This window comes from Punica granatum, chromosome 3, assembly GCF_007655135.1.
Source record: "Punica granatum isolate Tunisia-2019 chromosome 3, ASM765513v2, whole genome shotgun sequence".
Taxonomy (NCBI): domain Eukaryota; kingdom Viridiplantae; phylum Streptophyta; class Magnoliopsida; order Myrtales; family Lythraceae; genus Punica; species Punica granatum.
Genome location: NC_045129.1, coordinates 38,246,244 through 38,263,510, shown reverse-complemented (window position 1 = coordinate 38,263,510; position 17,267 = coordinate 38,246,244). Strand labels below are relative to the sequence as shown.

General features: G+C 40.5%; 3 protein-coding genes across 3 annotated transcripts; 1 reads left to right on the top strand and 2 right to left on the bottom strand.

Annotated features, from left to right (window-relative positions):
* The first annotated feature begins 2,451 nt into the window (after window positions 1-2,451).
* LOC116199108 (protein single-minded-like) lies at window positions 2,452-3,618 on the top strand. The gene is made up of 2 exons (XM_031529401.1): window positions 2,452-2,538; window positions 2,912-3,618. Exon 2 carries the CDS (start codon window positions 2,927-2,929, stop codon window positions 3,413-3,415), a length of 489 nt encoding a protein of 162 aa, XP_031385261.1. The 5' UTR covers window positions 2,452-2,538; window positions 2,912-2,926; the 3' UTR covers window positions 3,416-3,618.
* A 3,061-nt stretch (window positions 3,619-6,679) lies between these two features.
* On the bottom strand, window positions 6,680-7,195 carry LOC116200622 (chitinase 2-like). Its single transcript, XM_031531453.1, has one exon. The coding sequence runs from the start codon at window positions 7,193-7,195 to the stop codon at window positions 6,680-6,682; it is 516 nt and encodes a 171-aa protein (XP_031387313.1).
* A 1,832-nt stretch (window positions 7,196-9,027) lies between these two features.
* On the bottom strand, window positions 9,028-9,411 carry LOC116200621. The gene has a single exon (XM_031531452.1). It carries the CDS (start codon window positions 9,409-9,411, stop codon window positions 9,028-9,030), a length of 384 nt encoding a protein of 127 aa, XP_031387312.1.
* Between the last annotated feature and the right edge of the window lie 7,856 nt (window positions 9,412-17,267).

Below are 17,267 nucleotides of genomic sequence, written 5' to 3'. Positions count from 1 at the left end.
TAAGATCGAATACAATTGCATTTGCTATCTTGAAACCGTGAGCATCGATCAAAACTTGCTAACGAAAATTTCATCATGGACCCAGATAGTAATCAGGAAGGAGAATATCCTAAATCCACGATGAAATTCCACTCCACAATGAAGTGGGGTAGTCAAGGTGTCTCGAGCCGGTATCCGAGCGTAATTCCCACAAATAATTGCAACCAATAGACGTAATCACTCTATCAAATCCCCAAGTAATCAAACCAAGGAAGCCTAAGGCCCCTTGATCGGTTTAGACCAGTGATTACAACAGCCCAATCCCTAAGCGATCAAGTCAAGGAAGCCCAAGCCCCCATCGGTTCAAACCATCAATCAACGGGGGAGCTGAACCTTGCAAAGGCCAACATAAAGTGGCAACCTACAAAGTCGGTTTTGAAGTCGAGAAGTAGGACTAACAGACTGGCAGTGCGAGTGCTTGTCGAGGTGGGCGAGGATACTATCACAGAGGCGGATAAGCCATAGATGGGAAGTCGCTATCGAAGGGGAGGGAAGGGTCAATCAAACAAGCTGTGGCATTGGGGAGGGTGATGTCACTAAGTGGTGGATGATCGGGTCGGGCCAAAATTTTATGGAGTCAGGTTGGTCAGCTCCAAGGCTGGATCAGATCAAACCGATCAGAGGTAATGTAGGTTGCTGACTCCACTCTCCGCCGTAGATCTAATCGGAGGGGGAGAAGGTGCAACACCAGTAGGGAGCGGGAGGTCGCCACCACACACACACCGACGCCGAAAACAGAGATGAGAGGAAGGAGGCCTGCTACGATCACCGATTCACCATCAAACACTGCCTCTGCCTTAGATAAATGAGGAGCTTGTCGCAGAGGAGCGCACTGTAGAGGAGCAGGCCGATGTTAAGGAGCCCGTCGGGAGCCCCTTCGAAGAGTAGATAGCATGAAGGCCACGGACAGCTCAGGAATGGAGTCTTTGGATGGCTGGTGAGTCCACTAGATCTGCAACCACATCTCAAGGTTGTCGGAGAAAGGAGCCAGACACCGTGAATGCAACTGAGGCGTGAAGATCACAACACCCAAAAATCCCTAAAACACCATCATTGTATTTGAGGAAGGAGGGCGGAGAGAGGTAAAGAGGGAGAAAACCACCGAGAACGAAAATTATCAAGAGAGAGAGGATTGCTCCAGTTGTCCGATCTCGGTGGCAATGGTGTCGAACGCGCCCGCATGAAGGCAGACGCGCCGGTGAAGATTGCTGGAGTTATTTTCTGTGCTGGCAGTAAAGAGGAAAGAGGATATTGTGACCCGTCTTCGTACTGTTTATCACATTTTTCTATTGAAAATTTTCATAGTGAAAAGTGCACGTTGTCCGTCATTTTAATTACTTACTGACAGTAGAAGACTCCAATAATAAATACATCTATTAGAACTTCCAGGGATGTTAAATGTTATTATATGTAGTAGCTAGAGGTTGGCACTGAATTATCAATCAGTTGCTTATATCATAAATTAAATAATAATGTTAAATAGCGGGCTTGGAAATTGCGACCCGCGAAAAGACTCAAAATCAATCAAACTTAAAAGACGTTGGATAATTTAAAAGTAATAATTAATAGTTAATATTAATTTAATCATTAGATAGATATACTGATTGGTTAAATTTATGATTTAATCATTAGTATATTATTCACATTGCTGAAGGCTAAATCCCTCCTCTATATATATAAATAGAAGCATTCGTAAATGGCATTATGAAGAAAAGAATTTATAACTTTTTGAAGAGAAAGAAAAAAGAAGTGTGAGCATCCATACACACGGGTACGGTATACTTGGTTCCTATCGGTTAGTGCAAGACCGTTAGGGAACGGATTCAAGTCCGAGCTAAGTTGAATCCTGGGGATAGTATTGCACAGCTCCCTTGCACATTATGGGAGGCATCGACTCTCTTCAAGAAGCGATATCACGCCTCTTAGCCTGAATTTGAGATATTATATTTCAGCTTATTTTTTAATAACAAAAGATCAAAGAGCAACGAATATTCTTTCAACAAACATGTAATTAAATAAAGATGACGTTGGTCGAGTGAATTAAGAACTGGACCACCCAACCATCATAAACAAATAGTTTATTCCCATTTGATGAGGCCTGATCGACCTTGGAGGTTAAGTACTAGAAAGAATCGAACCATCCAACCGGAAATACCATATTGAAAGTTCATTGGAACAACTTCTTTGGCTAAATCTTCCAACCGGAATCAACCGAATATATCTAAAAAAGATTGCTCCCATGCACCTTCATATACAAAGTTTCAGCATGCAGCTGTACTCATGTTTGTCCAGTCATCTTCAATCATTATCCTGCCCGGCCGACAGGACATGAGTTTTCTTAGTTAAGACCTCAAATTAAGGAAACTTCCTTTAAAATTAATTTTCCATTTTAATATTGTTGACGAGTTGACCAAAAGAAAGCTCCATCAGGTTATATAAACATTGGTGAGGATTGCTCACTGAAGGCATGCATGTTCATGACTGCTGATTAGTTCCTCTGTAAGTGCTACTTTCTGCAACTTTTTTTTTTTGAGTCTTTAGATATATCGAGAACAAAGAAAAATATGTGTTACTGTAATTCATCCGTCCAGGGTTGTCCACGTAAATCCGGTGTTCGCTAAATTTTACTTATTTGCTATCTTATCTCCATTTGGCATCTTGTTTGCAACAGAGTTTCTGCGTGTTTTCTAGGAAAACAAAGTAGGTGCTCCAGATTCACAGTACTACTGGAAAAAGAGTGAGAGGGGGAGAGTTTGGTGTTTTCTGAGTTTGGCATCAATCGTTTTGCTGATGGCTGTGACTGTCTGGTAGGCAAAGATGAAGGGAGCTAATTACTTATGGCTAAGTTATCTTGTTTTTGTTTGTGATTCAGCCCAATACATTCCTAATGGCGAGCACTGGAAATGCGAATGACATGAATCCGCAATTCCCATACTATTTCCCTCCTCCGACCTGGGCCAATCCATACCAATCATCCCCGTCCTCGTCCTCATCATCAGTTCCGAAATGGGTTATCGCTGCAATAGTTGTAGTCGTCGTCATTGCAGGCGCATTCCTGTTTCTGTACATCAGGAGGAGGGAGAAAAAGATCAAGAAGAAAGCTGCTGCCAAGGCCACCGAGGCCGCCAAAGCCGCCGAGGCGGCCAAGGCTGCCAAAGCTGCGGAGGCCGCCAAGGCTGCCAAAGCTGCGGAGGCCGCCAAGGCTGCCAAAGCCGCAGAGGCCGCCAAGGCTGCCAAGCCTACAAACACACCGATATTTTTTCCAACCAGTTGTCAGTCCTGCGGGCATAACGGGGGTTTGTGCACACTCACTTATCTGTGTCCCTCGTGCAAGTATAAGGCAGAAATTAGCTGGTCTTATCCAGTGAAAAAATAAAAACTATAGCTGTAGAAGAACCTTACTTTTCAGTATTAATCAGTTTATCGAACTTGGAATTTGCTGGTTCGTGATTATCCGAGTTCAGCAGTTATATTGATCATCCCAGTTTGAGAATAAATTATAATTGCAGATATTTCTTGGACTTTTTTTTGTACTTGATTTGTGAAGTTATGATGAGGAATACTAATAGATTCACCACATATCTGTTCCATTTTTTAATCATAAGAAAAACAATTTCGTCTCTATATTTCTTTTTTTTTCTGTTTAATCCATGAACATGCTTCCCTAGGTGTTCTGATTAATCGATCGGACTGATTACCATTCACTAAAGGTCCAGAAAGCTAATTACTCCGACTAAACTCTGCTCCCATTTATGATCCAGCAATTATTTTCAGTTTGGTGGATGAAAACGAGTTTGAATAAAAATAAACCGATCCAACAGCAGACGAGACCTACTGGCGTTGTCCTCATTCGCATCCTCACCAACTCCGATGCAAGCAGCGGGGGATATAATTTTATTATCACGGGCTCTTCCCTGATACTAATGCAGGTGCCACCACGTCAGCAAAGCCTCAAACAGCAAAAGGGGATCTACCTATATTTGGCCCTGTGGTTCACTTCAGCCGATTCAGACGCCCAGAACGACCATCTTGCACATCGTATGAATCTATTTTATTACCACATGTATGCATTTACAAGTATTTCCGGAAGCGTAAACCACTAATATGTGATAATTTACAGGATACTGAACAAATCCACGAGGAAAGAGCATTTAATTTATATAACCAGATTGATAAACTTGACATTGTTCAGGACAACTTATTCGGCACCCATATGCTTCATATTGGCAATCCCAAAATGTCTGAAGAAGAAAATTAAGGCAAGAATTACAAAAATGGTCCTATAAGTTTTCCTTTTTTTGACATTGAGTCCTATAAGTTAACTTTTGTCTTTTCCAGTCCTAAACATTTGCTCGATTAGACACTTATGATCCAAATCATGATTAACCATCAACCGGTGTTAATGTGGATGTAAACGACGTTAGATCTTTTTCACCTGTATTATAATAGGGTTTATGACCTAAAAAAGCATGAACTTTGACCACTTTCTCAATTTTAGTACGAACTTTATTTTTTAGTAAAAAAAGATGCGAACTTTAATTTTTTTTGTCAAGTTAGGCATATGTGTCATTTTCTATCCATTTTGCTGATGCGACGGACAACAGTGCCTACACGGCAATCGGTGTTACCCCATGTTAGCAAAAATAATAAAAATTTTAAAGGAAAAAAAAAGAAGAGAAATGCTTTGATCAAAGAAAGGGTGAGAGCCCCAGCTAGCCACGATAAACTGAATTGAGGTCATACGTGACCTCAGAGCGTATCAATCGGGGAGTAGTGGCTGGGATTAAGGCCCTATCCGTCGAAATCAGGATAATCCCCAGGGGTGGTGGCTAGGATCAAAGCTTCACTGGCCGAAATTAGGAGAACCCCTAATTTGACGATTCTCCCGATTCCAGCGATAGGTCTTGGATTTCGTCCATCACTCCCTTGATTAGGCTCGTCGATGTCCTTTAGGGTCACCGACGACTCTAATTAAGGAGCGGTGGCCCACCTTTTCTTCAATAAATGCCTTTCTCTCTTTTTTTCCCTTTAATTTTTTTTGTTGAAGTGGCATGACACCATTTACTATGTAGATACCATTTTCTGCCAAGCCAGCAAAATAGATGGAAAATGGCACATATTCCTAACATGACAAGAAGATCAAAGTTCGTGTTTTTTTTTACCAAAAATAAAGTTCGTGCCAAAATTGAAGAATGAATCATAGTTCATTTTTTTGGGGTCATTAACCCTTTATAATACATACGTGGAAATTAAAAGAATAACAACAATAGTCCTAAAAGTTTTCTTTTCTTGAAACTTGAGTCCTATAAGTTTAATTTTGTAAAAAAACAGTCCTAAATCATTTCAAAAAGTGACAATTTTGGTTCATTCCGTATCGGTATTAGCGAGCCATGATGTGGACTTAATAAAGTGAAAATGGTTACGGCTATCTGTTAATATGGTACATGCGGACCAATCATCTTAAAGATTTAAAAGAAAACATAAAAAGTAAAAAAAAAACTAAAATTTGAATAAAATTAACCAAAATAAAATAAAAATAAGATAAAAATCTAATTTTTTTGTAAAAAATAAAAGAAATTAATTTTTTGAATATTTAAAAAAATTAAAAAGTTAAACATTTTAAAAGTTTTAAAAAAATAGAAGAAAAAATGCATTATATTGAAAAAATATTTAAAAATTAAATATAATTAATTAAATTTATAGAAAAAATTTTGAAAATTTTTAAAAATAAGAAAATTCAGAAAATTTAAGAAAATGAAAATAAAAGTTCAAAAAAATTACAAATAGTTCGTAAAAGGAAAACAGAAATGGGAAGGGCTAGATCGGGGGAGCTATTCAGGCTAGTCCTCCTTCCCGATGAGGTCGTCGGAGGCTATTAAGCCCTTGGTGGCCTCACAAAGAGGCAGGGGAGCCCAACCCCTGATCTTTCGAAAGAGAGAGGTGAGGGAGGAGGGAAGGATCAGAAAGGGAGCTCCTCTGGCCAGAGCTTTCAATGACCATGCCCTTTTTTGTAAATTTAATTAATTTATGTAATTTTCTGAATTTTTCTTCTATTTTTATTATTTTTTAAAATATTTTGAATTTTTTAAAATTTTTAATTATTTCAAATTAAATTTTTTGAATTTTTTTTATTTAATCTTGGTTAATCTCATTCAAATTTTAAATTTTCGTTTCTAATTTCTATGTTTTTTAATCTTGAAGAATTTTTTGAAATAGCGTGCGATGGTTGGTCCATGTGTATCATATTAACGGCTAGCCGTAACCTTTTCACGTCGTTAAGTCCACATCATCGTCTGTTAATGGCCAGTTATGAAATGAACCAGAACTGTCACTTTTTGAAACAATTTAAGACTGTGTTTTTCCAAAATGAACTTATAAGACTCAATTTCAAAAAATGAAAAACTTTTAGGACCATCGTTGTAATTTTTTTAATTTCCACGTAAATATTTTAAATATGGGTGGAAAAGATTTAACGCCGTTTAAATTCACATTAGCACCAGTTAACGATTAGTCACTATTTGGATCATAAATATCTAATGGAGCAAACGTTTAGGACTGGAAATACCAAAATAAAACTTGTAAGACTCAATATAAAGGAAAAGTAATTCTCCCGAAAATTAAGAAACGCTGTAGTGTTTAATTAGGAAGCTAGTTCCCGAGATTTCTTTTCGTACTGAAACCGACTCTTGACCGATTCTTCCGCACACCACACGAAGATCCCCCCGAGCTTTCCCTGGCCCTTGAGCTCCTTGCGGGCCTCATAGAAGGGTGGAGCCCGTGACTTCTTCCCCCACTCTGAAAACTCGCAAGAATATTCCCCCGTTGTAGTTATGGGCCTGTTGGTTGAAATACCCCCCGAACTGCGAGAACCCAATCCGATGGTATTCATAGAATTGGAATCATAGAATTGGAAGTTCACGTAATCTATCAGGTGCCCGTACTTCTTCCAGAGGGCTTGGTACAGGTCTTGAGCCGGACCGCTATCATAGGGAGCGATCAAGGCGAACGAAATTACCTTGTCCTTCTTCAGGAGTAGGGTTCTGAATTGTCCAATGCATTGTGCAAAGACCTTGGGGCTAGCCTTGAAGTGCTCATAGTCGATGTCTATCCCATCCGAGTCGAACTCTCTGACCATCCTCGTGATCGATGACTGCATTTGTAACCCAGGACTTGGTCAATTTTGGCGCAAAGTATGCATAGCCGCCAGCAACACTGTCCCCTCCCAGCTGACTGCAAACTTAACATTGGGATGCTTTTGCTTCATCGAGGAGATGTCGGAACGGGAGAGGTGGTGGTCCCTCAGAAGACGTTGAATTTCCCATCCGTGGGGGAGGGGTTGTTCGAAGTCGTGTAGTAGATTGCAAAGGCAAGGATGACCTGGAACTCCACTCCCGGTTTTTTTAGGCAGGTTGGACAGTCTGATCGTGCCGGATTCGGCTGGACATGATCCGTGGGGGAAGGGTCTTCGTACTATTTATGACATTTCTCAATTGAAAATTTTTATAGTAAAAAGTGTCGCCGGTCATGATAATTACTTACTGACAGTAGAAGAAGACTCCTGTATATGTATATTCTATCAGAACTTCTAGGGAAGTTATTATATTGTACTATGTCTTCTGTGTATTATATATATATATATATATTAGAATTTAGAACTTCTAGGGATGTGATCTTTTTTCTTATATGAATAATAAGAATTCAAGTATGAGTGAAGAAAGTACATGCATATGTATACCACAAATGAGCTAAAGACAGAAAGACTGAAGAATAAAAAAGAAAGGGCCCTAATTAAGTACGCATACAAATCGGATAAAGAATGAGAAACTCCATAAATAGCAAAAGGTCGTTGAAACCAAGCAGAAACAGAGGCCCCAAGCGTAGAAGAGAACGGATTTTCAAAGTCCTCAAATATCCTTCGGTTCTTCTAGGGATTGCAATACCCCAGACTAGTGCTAGGGTCTATTAAGGATTGTGGGAGGACCAAACTAGAAAGGAAACGAATTGAAATGAAAAGCTTTTAAGGGGCTAATGGAGAAGATCAGAATGATTGTTAGGGCAATTGTAGCTTGCCTTTCAAACGCTTCTGAGGAGAAATAAGGCAAGAAAAAGAGATGGTCAGAAATTTGGAAGCAGCTCATCTCATTCCTTCTGCCGACTCTGCAACAGAGATGAGTGTGTGTGTGAGAGAGAGAGAGAGGAGGCCGTAGATGTGACACTGTGACCAACGGCGCATGCTCAACTCGTCATGCAGGGTTTCTCGACCCAAGGAGCACTGTATTCATTCGTCTTTGTTTGAGTTCTCAGCGATTTTTATCGGTTTTGTTGGCATGGGTGGATTGGTAGAGAAAGAAAGCTCATTCGGGGTCGTTAACGGCTGACTGTTGTCGAGATGATTTCTGGTCGAATTTCTCATGTAATTAGACTCCCCTGATCATTAGAAAGCCTTAGGATTCTATGGAGCTTGATTCTGTTTAACAGCTTGAAAGATATGGCGATTCAAAGTTTATGAGAATCATGATGAACACCAGAATTCGACCTGCCTTTCAAACTTATTTCCTCATTTTTGACTTTCCGTTTGTTTCTATAACATAGGTCGTGCTTTCAGCTTTCCATAGATTCCAAGATCATGGTATTCGGATTTTTATAGAGGGAGAACTGAAGACCAACGCTGGGGAAGCCTGTTCCTTTGGCTTTCGTTCTTCAAAATCTAGACTGTTGAACTTACATGCAGTATGTACTGATGTCCTCTTTACTTTGTGTGCATTCATCGAAAGTTATACTTGCCCGTTGATGTTTCTCCATCTAAATGAACTGGTCTCGGTTGATTTTGGTTGTTATTAGACCTTGGTCAATCAAATTATCGTATCAACAAGAATGTACGATCAAGAGAAACACAAGTATCAACTACAGTGGATCTTAAGTAGCGAAAGAATGGAAATGACCAACAGACCATATATAAGACCGAGAAATAGCTTATTCTAGCATGAACTACTGACTCGCCATATTGACTTTGGCTGTGCAAGAAAGCAAACGGCTGCAGATTGAAAACAGGACAATGTCGGAGACGTCCCTAGCCCTCCTCAACACCTCCAGCTTCCTATGAGCCACTCTCTTCCTCAGACTCCCCAAGCACTTCCTGATCTTGTCTTGGAATGTCTCCTCCTCCTCCTCCCTAGAGAAAGGATAGCTCCTCAGGTACATCTGCCTGCATGAAATACCGTCCACGACCCAGGACGGGTCCATACACACCCTTCCCCTGTGCCTCTGGGCCTCACCGTGCACTGACATGTTTCCAAGTTGAGAATCGGGATCCGGCCATTCATGGGTGCGAATCATGTACCTCGCCCCAACTAGGGACTCGGATCTGCTCATTTCTGATGGGAGTTTTTTGGCGAACTTGCCGCGAGTGTAGGAGATTTGGTGGGTATTAATGGGATTGTAGGTGAGGAAGATGAAGCAAATTTTTTGGCATCAAGTGCCATGGAAGTTCGTGTATTTTATGCTTCATGAAGCAAGAAACTTATACATGCTCGATCAAATATATGATATATAATCAATGGATGAAGGTGGTTGCCCAACTTTGGTCATGATCCATGCATATGCTTCCACATAAGCATGATTCTTTTATAATATTAACTCTTTGTGGTATTTCAAGTTCCGTTATATATATATATATATGTATATGTATATATCCTAGGAATATGACCAAACGAGCGTAGGTTGTTGAACATGCAGTTGGTTGACGTTTGCGATGAATTTATCTTCCAAGACGATAATTTTTAAACTGTTCCGTTTTTCTAATATTCTCAAACTTGATCGGCTATTTTTCACTCGAACTTGACTTCAACCCCTGGACAGGCATATCCTAAAATTGTGTAATTGGGGGAGAAAATGTCCGATCTTACACAACTAGTGGCTCGTATAGATATTGGCTTATCGAATGGACACTAGCTAGCTTATGTGGGTTAGCCCTGATATCACAGTTAGAGTAATTCCAACAGTTATGGCAACGATATGATGGTCAAGAGTAATTCCAACCGTCATGACAAATGATACGAGGAGATCTCGTACCAATGGCAGATACACACTAGCTTTGTCCTATAGTTTATATTGGACTGTTGGGCCGAAGGAGCCCACGGCCTAAAGTTGGACTACCTCTTAACCCGATTGTAAGGATTAGAGTGAACAAAAAAATTATATGATTTGATCCACCAGACTGATCCTTTCATAAAAAAAAAAAAAATTCCAGTATTCAATGTTTTTATGGAACTTTGTCCGTGTCTTTTTGTCAGTTACCAGGAGGCCCATAGGTTTAATGAAATAAAAATTCATCTTTGTTCATGTTTTAATCTCTATAACATTAATAGTATATATGAATTTCCATATATATTAATTCATTTATATACATATATATAGTCGGTAGCCATATCACCTACGGCTCTACCTAACAAATAAGTAGATTATTAAATAAATAGAAACAAATTAAAAAGAGAATTAAAGCAAGTGGTAGGTTCCCTTGGGTCGTAGTTACCGCGAAGCAGAAACCCACATGACATGAAATAAGCTCAAACTTTAATTAAGTTGACGAGTTGACCCAACTAATTTAACCTCTCCGGTCTATCACATAAAATAAAGTAGACGATGGATCTGTTTAAGACACTGAACTGACGGTCTCAATATTGATGGAGATGATTTGCTACTAGTACCCAAAACTGAAGACACCTCATTCTCACTTCGAAATCTTTATCATGGATCCGTGTCCTCAGACGAACCCCCAGTTCCCTTGTTATTACTCCCCGCCAACATGGGGGATCCCCTGGCTGCCTTCTGACCCGTCTTCACTGTCCAACAAAGTCTCGACGTGGGTCATCGTCGGATCAGTTGCCGCTGCTCTGATTTTCTTGGCATTGGTTTACATCTTCCTCGAGAAGTGGGCTGGCCACAAGGATGAGGAGAAGGCCAAGGAACCACCTCCCGTAGCATCCGGATCATCAATAAAGCCACCCAAAGAATCCAAGACGCTGGCGAAGAAGGAGCCTGTGCCTTCAGCTAATGAGTTCATGTTACACCTGTACCTTCATCCGCACATGTCAGCGCCCAGGGGACCCGGGAATTGTTCGTCTTGCAGGCGGAGAGCGGGGCTGTACCAATTGTCCTACAGGGTCCTAAGTGCATTTACAAGTACGAAGTTGGGATACATATTCAGTATCCACAGAAACATCAGTAGGAAATGGGAAATGCTCTTAGAGGAGTGGTTGGTGGCTCTCTTTTAATGCCATTTCTCATTTCATTTTCTTTGACTGTTTTTCGGAATAAATACAAAATAGTTGTGGTGCTTTTTTTCTTTTTTCCCTCCTTTTGGTTCTGCAATTAATGTGATATACATATATTTATGGCATATAAAATTGGTGTAAATTTATATTGAAAAAGTTTTACCCTTAGTGAGTTGACCCAAAATTAATCGCAGCTCATTAGGCTTTCTAATTCCAGGATTCATACTGAAAATATATATATATATATATATATGAAATATTAGTTTGAGAAAGGGTATCGATATCGAGGAATTTAGACCAACAAGAGAGAAGAAAGAATACCAAGATATATGTGGTAAAATCCTCTAAACTGAGAGAAATATTCACAAACAAAGTATGAAGATTACACTAAAACGATTAAATTGGAGATTACAATTTCACGATCACATTCATGTTTCACAACCCTCGTTACGAGATCCAACTCGAGATGAGTCTCATAATCCTCTCAATATGTATCACGTTCTCACTCTATGGAACCTAGAGACTCTAAAAGAGTAAATCCGAGAGAATACATGACTTGTCATGAGAATTGAGATGGTTGTAAGGCTCATCTTGGATTGCGTTTTGTATTAAGGGTTGGGAAATGCGAGTGTGATCTCGAAATTGTAATATCTTGTTTTATTGATCTATTGGAATCTTCACACTTTGTCTATAGATGTTTTCCTCAATTTAAAGGTTTTGACATATATTCCGATGTTTTCCCTCCTGTCTTCTCTGTCTAAATTTCTCAAATCAACACGCTTCCCCAACAATATCGATGTTATGTTTTACACTCACAAAATAAAGGCTTCATTGACAGATGAATTACATTCAGTGTAGAATTATGACACTTTTCCATTAGTAAAAATTCTGTAGTGAAAACTCCTAGTCTTCATACCTTTTTTTTTTTTTTGCTCAAGCAGTTAAGTGGATCCTTTATTAATACACATCAAAAACATATACAAGATAAAATGTTCGATCAGAGATTACAAGAGCGAAACAAACGGTTTCTCCGTCGGGGCAAGCTACAAAGGATAATCATGAAAACATCAGACATGATAGAATGCAATTGTAGTTTGTTATCTTGAAATCGTGAGCACTGATCAAAACCTACTAACGAAACTTTCATTGTGGACCCCGATAGTAATGGGGAAGAAGAACATCCTAAATCCACGATGAAATTTCACTCCATATTAGAGTGGAGTAGGTAGGATGTCTCGGGCCAGTATCCAAGTGCAAGATCTTACTAACAATCGCAACCAACAGACATAATCAGTCTATCGAATCCCTAAGTAATCAAACCAACGAAGCCTAAGGCCTCTGAATCAGTTTAGCCCAAAGATTACAATAGCCCAATCCCTAAGTGATCAAACTAAGGAAGCCCAAGGCCCCTTGATCGGTTCAAACCAATGATTACGACAGTAGAGCTAAGACTTGCAAAGACCAACATAAAGGGGCAAGCCGTAAAGTCGATTTTGTAGTCGGGAAGTAGGACTAATGGACTAGCAGTGCGATCGCTTGTCAAGATGGACGAGGATATTATCACAGGGGCAGAGAAGCCGTAGATGAGAAGCCACCATCGGAGGGGAGGGAAGGGTTAATCAGACAAGCTGTGGCGTTGGGGAGGGTGATGTCAATAAGCAATGGATGATCGGGTTGGGCCAAAATTTTGTAGAATCGAGTCGGGTCGGTTCATGCTTGGATCGGATCAAACAGATCAAAGGTAATTCGGGCTGTCAACTGCACTCTCCGCCCTAGATCTAATCGAAGGGAGAGAGGGTGCAACCACTGGCGAGGAGCGGGAGGTCACCACCACACACACCAATGCCCGGGACACCATCAAACATCGCCTCTGCCTTAGATCGACGAGGAGCCTGCTGATGTTAAGGAGCGTGCTGGGAGTGCCTTCGAGGAAGAGAATGCGCGGAAGGGCATGAACAACTCAGGAATTGAGTCTATGGACGACCGGCGAGTCCACTGCCGAGATGTACGACCACATCTGACGGTTGCTGACGAGATGAACCAGCCACCGTGAATGCAAACACCGAAAAAACCCCTAAAACACCGTCACCGTGTCTGAGGAAGGAAGGAAGAGAAACGTAAAGAGGGAGGGAACCACCGAGCACGAAAAACTTCCGGGAGAGAGAGGACTGCCCTAGTTGTCCAATCTCGATGGCGGTGGTGCTAGACGCACTTGCCCGAAGACAGACTTACCAGTGAAGGTTGTTGGAGTTAGTGTTTTCTGTTTTGGCAGCAGAGATGAAAGAGGATATTTTGACCAGTCTTCATACTGTTTTTCGCATTATTCTATTGATATTTTTTATAGTGAAAATTTGCTGAAAGTACAAGACTCCTATAATAAATATGTCTATTTTAGTTGTTATTATATGTAATAGCTAGGGGTTGGCATTTAATTATCAATCAGTTGCTTATATCATAAATTAAATAATAATGTTAAACAGCGGGCTTGGAAATTGCGACCCGCGAAAAGAATCAAAATCAATAAAACTTAAAAGAAGTTCGATGATTTAAAACTGATAATTAAATAATTAATATTAATTTAATCATTAGATATAATGATTGGTTATATTAATCATTTAATCATTAATATATTATTTACATTGCTGAAGGCTAAATCCCTCCTCTATCTATATATATATATATTGTGCGCACCTAAATTTCGTCTCGTCGGGGCACGCATGCGCACGCCTATGCAACGCGACTTGGGAGTGTCCACCTTCCCGGAGACGCGCGATGGACGCACGTGAGAAGGAGTCGTCACTTGTCATTTTACGACCCGAAAGTCGAGAGCCGGCAAGTCATCCAGGTCTAGGGGTACGGAATACACCTAATTGCTAAGGCATATGGTCTACGAAAAAAAAGGTTCCGAATTCGAGGGTTCTGTTACATACGAGCCTATATCTCGCACGCCCTATCGGTACTCTAGCTCGTCTAGGTTTGCCATTTTAATTTAATTACCGCTTAATTGAGTTCCACTTGTCTTACGTGTTTTGACACCGTAAATTCGAAGAAACACTGCGACCGTCCACTCTCCGACCGGGATTCTTACATGAATAAATGTACAACATAAATCCTTACATTATTCTCTCAAATAAATGAAATACAAATTATAACAACTGAATCTTGATCGGTTCGCATTCGGTTATTATTCCACTCGTGCTCACCGTGTGGTTTGAAAAGACTAGAATTGAAATTAAGATGCGTGCTCAGTATTAGGGGATTAGACCCCATGATCTACGATTGGGGCGTTGGACCCCATATGGATCGTATCCTAAAGGATCGGGCTTGATCCGCATAACAAACAAGTGCAATCATGTGACAAACTGGCACAAATAAACAAACAATGAGGTTTTGTTATTGCCGAATTTACGTGAATTAACCGATTATTAACCGAGATATCTTGGCATGCAAATCCTACCCTAAAACAGACAAAGTGGGTACAGGATGTGAATTGATCAAGGATTGCCTCGGAAAGGTATTTCGCATTTGGCATTATTTTCCGAGGACCTGACATACGTGGCGTCTATAGTCAAGTCTTGTGTTTGTGGATTGCTTTTATGATTGTTTTATATTGTGACACTACGATTATTACAAGTTATTACTGTATATGGATTCCGCTCGTAAATCCTAGAACCCAGTGCCTACCCCGCTATTGCCCGTTTTTGTCTTAACCAAGTACACAATTAGTCCGGTATTTGTATTTTGAGCCAATCCACCCAGACTAACTTCCTGAGACTATGCTAGAATAACAAAAACTCATCGGTCAAATAAAGCGGGCTACGCAAACGAACTGACGCCTAGACAGGTAGCCCATCCCTACCTTGATACCATAGTGTTTCTCTCATTCTAACCCTAGGGGTGTCGCTAAGTTGCAAATAGACGATTTTGCCCTTGAGGTGAAAATCATTTTCGAAAAAAAAAGATTACGCGGTACGGGCCACCTCGGCCTATGACCGGCGCTAACCGACCCCCTTGACCTTCCAGGGTTGTCAAGAACCCTAAAAAGCCGAATGATCGGTTAATCTATCCGGAAGTGATCTAAGAAGAATTTCCACGCCCCAACTGAGTTTCTTGAAATCAGGTGAGGCCTCGAGTCAAGACGCGCAAGTCCTTCCTGAACGTCCATGTCACATCGAGCCACATGTCTCGGGTTTTGTAAAATTTGCAAGTTTTGAGAAGGGCACCAATGCATGTTTGCAACCTATCGACGCGTGCTACCGGTTTATTACGAATTCGTGCAAAAATATTAAGGTCAAGTGAGTTAATAGCCACATGAACGTCCCAATTACCCTGTTAGTGCAATTATTGATTAAATTAATTAATATTTTGCCAAATGCTCTAAATATGCAGATATCAGACCGTCGAGACGATCATTGATGGACTGTTCCATGTGAATCATAATTCTCGACCATCTTGAAATTAAAAATTAGATTTTTAAGCCGAGTTTGCATGATTAAATCGATTTGTGTGAGATTTCGATTAAAACGAGAAAATAAAGCATTTAAACACGGATCAAGAACACGATAAACATACATATTTTACACAATCGGTGCCTCCATGATCACGATAAATACATACAAACATACACAAACATAATATGAATAGAATCGATAAAACGACACTGACTCGTGCAAACGGAAAAACATAAAAGAACACACATTGTCATGTTATATACATATAATTACTAAAACGAAAATATTTAAACGGGACACATGCGTTGTCGGTTGGGAATCCAAGTAGGAAAGGATTGGGTAATCTTTAGAAACATCCAGGAACTGAATTGAACAAATTTAAAAGAACAGGGACTGATTTGAAAATTCGGATAAAGTTCCCGGGGACTGATTTGAAATTTCTAGAAAATTCTGGACTGTGTAAAAGTTACTGAAAATGTCCCAGGACTTTTTTGAAACGAATTTGAAAGTTTGGGGCTGACCTGAAATGTGAAAAATGAACCAGGGACTGAACTGAAACGACATAAAAAGTTCCCAGAACTGGTTTGGAATTTCTGAAAAATTGAGGGACTGATTGGAAAATACTAAAAATGGACGGGACTTGACTGAAACGAATTTTAAAATTCGGGGCAGATCTGAAAAGAGCGGAAAATAGCCCCGGGATTATACTGAAACAACTTGAAAAGTTCCTTGGAATGATTTAAAAATTCTGAAAAATTCGAGGACTGATTGGAAAATGGTAAAAATGGCTGGGACTTGACTTAAAAAAATTTAAAATTCAAGACAGATCTGAAAAATGGGAAAAATAGCCCCGGGACTAAACTGAAACAACTTGAAAAGTTCATAAATTAAAGTTCGAGACAAATCCGGTCATCCACACAACCCACGAACGTTCATTTCACAACATATCAATCCAAGCAAATATTAATATTTAGAAATAAAGCCCTAAACATGCCACCAAGTCGAGAATTTACCTAGTTCGGGAAGTTGAGGGATGATTCTGTAAATAAATAAAAATAAAAATGCTGGACGAGTTGGGCTGCAGAGGGAGGATGGGGTCGGAATGGGCCGAAAGGTCCTGCTGGGATTTGGACTGGGCCGAGTGGAATTGGCTATTGCCGAGCTGGGCTGGATGGCTGCCGCTGGGCCAGGCCGAATGATTGGGCAAGGCCGCTGCTGGACTGGGCCGGCGCGAACGGTCCTGGTCACTCCGGGCGTTCCCTGTACGATCTTAAAAAAAAAAAAAAAGAAATCGACTTGATTAGTGTCGGAAGGGGAACCGAGGAGGAGAGGCGAGCCGAGGGAGTCCGGAGATGGGCGAATCGGCCGAGCTAAGGGTTCGGTGAGCTAAGGGACGGACCGAGAATCTTGGAGCGAGAGTGAGCTGAGGGAGAGCCGAGGACGAGAAGAGGAAGAGAGAGCTGAGGAGTCGAGTTGTAGGAGGAGTTACGGGTTCGGCTGGGGA